Source organism: Fulmarus glacialis, unplaced genomic scaffold (genome assembly GCF_000690835.1).
Source record: "Fulmarus glacialis isolate BGI_N327 unplaced genomic scaffold, ASM69083v1 scaffold39568, whole genome shotgun sequence".
Lineage (NCBI taxonomy): Eukaryota > Metazoa > Chordata > Aves > Procellariiformes > Procellariidae > Fulmarus > Fulmarus glacialis.
Window position 1 is genome coordinate 1 of NW_009230863.1, and position 4,946 is coordinate 4,946.

At 40.8% G+C, this 4,946-nt stretch overlaps 1 protein-coding gene across 1 annotated transcript; it reads left to right on the top strand.

The window, feature by feature from the left end:
- Positions 1–5: 5 nt before the first annotated feature.
- On the top strand, positions 6–4,402 carry LOC104069712 (putative Dol-P-Glc:Glc(2)Man(9)GlcNAc(2)-PP-Dol alpha-1,2-glucosyltransferase; the record flags this gene model as incomplete). The annotated part of the gene is made up of 3 exons (XM_009584377.1): positions 6–110; positions 444–641; positions 3,270–4,402. Coding segments are annotated over 3 exons (1,359 nt in total), but the record flags the coding sequence as incomplete, so codon positions are not given.
- Between the last annotated feature and the right edge of the window lie 544 nt (positions 4,403–4,946).

The following is a 4,946-nucleotide window of genomic DNA, read 5'->3' on the forward strand; positions in this document are numbered from 1 at the left end:
TGTCGTGCCTGCTCTTCGCGGCGGTCAACCGCCGCCAGCGCGGGCCCTATATGGACGAGGCCTTCCACGTCCCCCAGGCGCAGGCCTACTGCCACGGCCGCTTCCTCCAGGTGCTGCGCGGGAGCCGTCCCGGCTCGTGTTTTCCAGTCAGGATCGATGATTTCGATAAACATACCGTGGGCGCTTTGAAAAGGGAATCATATGTGGTCATGGTTGCCCAAAACGCTGGTTTCTGCTTTCTGTGAGTTGGTGGTGCAGTAGTGTGCCGGGCAGGATACAAAACTGTTCAAACATTTCAGTCTGATAATGCCAGAAATTCGCTAAACATCCAGGCTAACAAAACGGGCCGTGGGTGGGGATGGTGTACCGTAACCTGTCGCGCGTCTCTGGTCCCCTTTTTGTGTGGTAGCAGCTCCATAACCCTGTTTCTCTCCACTTTCCAGTGGGACCCCATGATCACCACGCTGCCGGGCTTGTACCTGGTGTCGGTGGGAATAGTGAAGCCCGCGGCGTGGCTCTTCGGGTGGACGGGAAGCGTGGTGTGCTCTGCGGGAATGCTCAGGTTTATTAACCTCCTTTTCAGTGCTGGGAACTTCTATTTACTGTATTTACTTCTGTTCAAGATCCATCACAAGAATAAGGTACGGTCAAAGTAGAATAATTTTATGTGCTCGTACAAGCAATTTTGATGGCTCCCTGTATGTTCGCTTTGCTACGTATGTGAGCTGTCGTCTGTTTTATATAACTGCAAGTACTACTACCAGTTGGCCAAGGAGGCACATTCCTTTTCTCTAAATTTTTTTTAATATCTTTTTTCTCTCTCAGGGTGCAACCCTCTAAAAATTTACTCTTGTGCATAACTATAAGTAGTCCCATTGAAATAAAGTTTGAAGTTAGTGTGCATACAGACTTCCTATCCAAAGGTCTGAATGCTCATCTAGTTGGAATTGCTTGAGACTCTCCACAAAACTTCAACCAGTGAATCCTGAGTGAAGCCCTGTGAGCTGCGTTTAAACTAAAATGTGTTCTTTAAAAAGATACCAGGTTTGATGTCAATATTTAGAACCGGAGATAATTCAAGTTGGAAAGAATTGGAGAATGATTCAGGTTGGAAGGGACCTTACGAGGTCCACCCTCAAAGCTCAAAGCAGGCCAGCCCTGAGATCAGATCACGTTGCTCAGGATTGGGGCCTGGAAAACTCTCCAAGGATGGAGAGTGACTACACAACCTCTCTGGGCAACCTGCTCCATCCCTGACTGGCCTTACAGTGAAGAAGGTTTTTCTTATATCCAGTCTGAACCTCACATTTCAGTTTATCTCTTGTCCTCCCACCGTGTATCACTTCGAAGAGCCTGGCTCCCTTTACCTGTTGACGTCCTCACAGGTATTGGTAGGCTTCCAGACTACCAATATAGCCATCTATTTTCCAGGCTGAACAAGGCCAGCTCCCTCAGCCTCTACTCTCAGGGCAGGTGCTTCAGCCCTCAACTGTCCTGGCAGCCCTCAGCCATTGCTCCAGTTTACTAGTGTCTTTTTTGTATCACAGGGCTCAAAATTGGGCGTGGTATTCTAGGTGCAGCCTAACAAATAGAGTAAAGAGGGATAGTCATTTCCCTTAATCTGCTGCTATGCTCTTGTAATGCAGCCCAGGAGGCTGTTGCTGTTCCTTAGTGCCAGGGCATGCTGCCAGCTCCTGTTCACCTCGCTATCTGCCAAGACCCCCAGGTCCCTTTCCACAGAGCAGCAGCTCCTCAGCTACTCTGTGCCCAGCCTGTATCATTGTGGGGATTTCTTGCTTTCCAGGTGCAGGCGTTTGCATTTGTCCTTGTTGAATTTCATAATATTTCTGTTTCCCCATTCCTCCAGCCTGTCTACGTCACTCTGGATGGCAACTTTGCTCTTTAGCGTATTGCCTGGTCCCCCCAGTTCAGTGTCATCTGCAGATGACAGTGTACTCGTGCTGCCTTCAAGTCATCGATAGAGATGTTAAACAGGACAGGTCCCAGTATAGTTCCCTGTGACACTCTGGTTGTTACACTCACCTTGGGATGGCATGTGACCAGTTAACCATCCAGCCAGTTTTTACCTGTCTAGCTGTCCACCCATCCAGACCATAACAGTTCAACTTGGATACAAGAATATTATACGTTTAAAGTAGTGGAGCATCCACCACTGCAGTAGGTAAATTGTTCCAGTGGTTAGTGGCCTATTCAAAATCTTTCACCTTAGTGAAGTTCTTTAGTTTCACTTTTAACCATAAGAACGTTTTTTCCTGTTTCCCAATAACTGAAGGATTCCTTTACTATAACGAAAATTTCGTCTGATGTATTTTCTTACAGGAGACTCTTCATGTTTAAGCACATGATAAGACTATACAGAATTGGGTCAAATTCAATAAATTGTTTCCACTTTCGGAACACTTTTAATTTTATTCTTAGAAATATAAATGTAAGAAAACAAAAGGTTTCATGACAGTAGTCTAAGCAGTAGAAAATGTGGTTATATTGTTGGCATTTCTTTGAACTCAGCATTTTCTCTATTCCTCTTTTCTGTAAGGTGGTAACTGGCTGTTTCACCCCACGCTACATCATTCAGAAACATCAGGCAACGTTTTTTAATGTTGTGAATTGCGTTGCATCATGTAGTGAGTGGGATAATTGGGAGGAGTTTTTAAGTGCATGATCTCCTACCTTCTTAAAAGTTTCTTTTCTAACTCATGAATTATAATGAAGATAAACAATAAAAGCTGCACCAAAGATTAGAAACTTGGAACTGGCCTCTCTGAGGACTGGCTTCAAAAGAGGCAATAGTATAAGCATAGAATGATGTGTTCTGCTGTTTCACAAATAAACAGAATGCGATGATGAGATTGCAGGGGCATAAAACATGGAAATGTTTTTTCTTTTCTTTTGCCCATTAGTGCAGCTCTTTTATCCTAGGTATGGGAGCAGTTACACTCCCACAGTGATTTTAATGCCACAAATACGTGAACACCTGACATATGAAAGAAGTTGGTGTATTTTCATTGCCGTAATGTTCCGTACTTTCATTTGTCTTTTAACATTGTATAGTCTGACACTCTGTATTAACGTAGCAGGAGGTTAACAAAAATATAGCATGCATGCGTGTGCAATAATGGAACCAAAGAGCATGAGAGATGTTATATTGTGTTAATGGAATTCTCAAGAGTGATACTCTTTCTTTGGTTTTTTTTTTAATTTTATTTTTATTGGTCATTGCTAACCACATTTTTCTGCTTCTTCTCTAGGCTGTGTCTGGTTTCCAGAGAATCTTGTCTACGTTAACTCTTGCAATGTTTCCCACCCTTTATTTTTTTACATTCCTTTATTATACGGACCCAGGATCAGTATTTTTTACTCTCTTTGCCTATTTAATGTGCCTTTATGGTAACCATAAAACTTCAGCTCTCCTTGGATTTTGTGGCTTCATGTTTCGTCAGACAAATATTGTGTGGGCAGTTTTTTGCGCTGGAAATGTTGTTGCAGAGAAGCTAAATGAAGCCTGGAAGACAGAGTTACAGAAAAAGAAAGATGAAAAGGTTTCTTCCAGGAAAGGATCATTTTCAGATTTGATCAGAATATTGCAGTTTCTTATTGAATATCTCATATCGCCTAAAAACTTAGTTGCACTTACTGCTTTAACTTGGCCATACATCACATTAGTAACTGTGTTCTTTGGTTTTGTCTTCATCAATGATGGAATAGTTGTTGGTGACAGAAGTAGCCATGAAGCCTGTTTGCACTTCCCTCAGCTGTTCTATTTTCTGTCCTTTACTGTCTTTTTTTCATTCCCTCATTTATTGACCCCTACTAAAATCAGGAAATTCCTTCTGTCATTACGAAAGCACCCTGTGCAGTACAGCTTAATCGCCATCATCTCTTTATTTCTGATCTGGAAATTTACCTATGTTCATAAGTATTTACTAGCGGATAACAGACATTATACATTCTATGTCTGGAGAAAAGTTTTCCAAAGACATGAGCTTGTAAAATATGTATTAGTTCCAGTCTATATATTTGCTGGCTGGAGTTTTGCTGATACACTAAAATCAAAATCGATATTCTGGATCTTAATGTATTTTGTATGTTTATTAGCAGTCACAGTTCCTCAAAAATTGCTAGAATTTCGATACTTTATTTTGCCATTCTTAATATATAGGCTCAATATTCCGTTTCCATCTCTGTACAGACAACTTCTGGAGCTGGCTTTTTATATTGTTGTGAATGCAGTAACTTTTCATCTTTTTCTAAACAGAACATTCCAATGGCCAAATAGTGATGAAATCCAGAGGTTTATGTGGTGACTTTTCCTTTTTTTTTTTTTGCATACTTTCATACCCTTCGGAAAACCCAGTGCTGTTTCAGGACTGTGGACTCTGGAATGAAGCAGTATGTTTTGAATTATGTAAGGACTTTTTTCCCCAGTTGGAATTGGGGAAGTAAGCTGTTTGCTTATTTCTTGGAACTGAATGTGAGATCTGATTTGTTGTAATGTGAATATATTCCATGTATTGAATTTATGAGCTCCTGGAATTAACAAATTCAATATGAGGGGAAATTTGAGAAAACCTTTCTATAATTAATGTGAAATAAGGGAGATGTTTACAGTCATTTTTCATTATAATAAAATATTTTATAATATGCCCTTGAAGGTATGACACTTTGTTTCAGATATTTCTCTTTAAAACAAAGTATTTAAGTGTTTAACCTTTTTGTTACCTCTGGGTGCATATTTACTCCTTGGATCAGGCCACTTCCACCTAGGTTTGCTAGCGATCAAGGTATGAACCACTGCTAACGTATAATGTTTTCAAAACCTCCTACATGCCACTGAATTTTCATGATTTTTTTGTCAACAAATGCTTACATTAGTTTTGCAAACAGAAGGTAGGCTCTTAAATCATTAGAAAATTTTGAAAATTTTA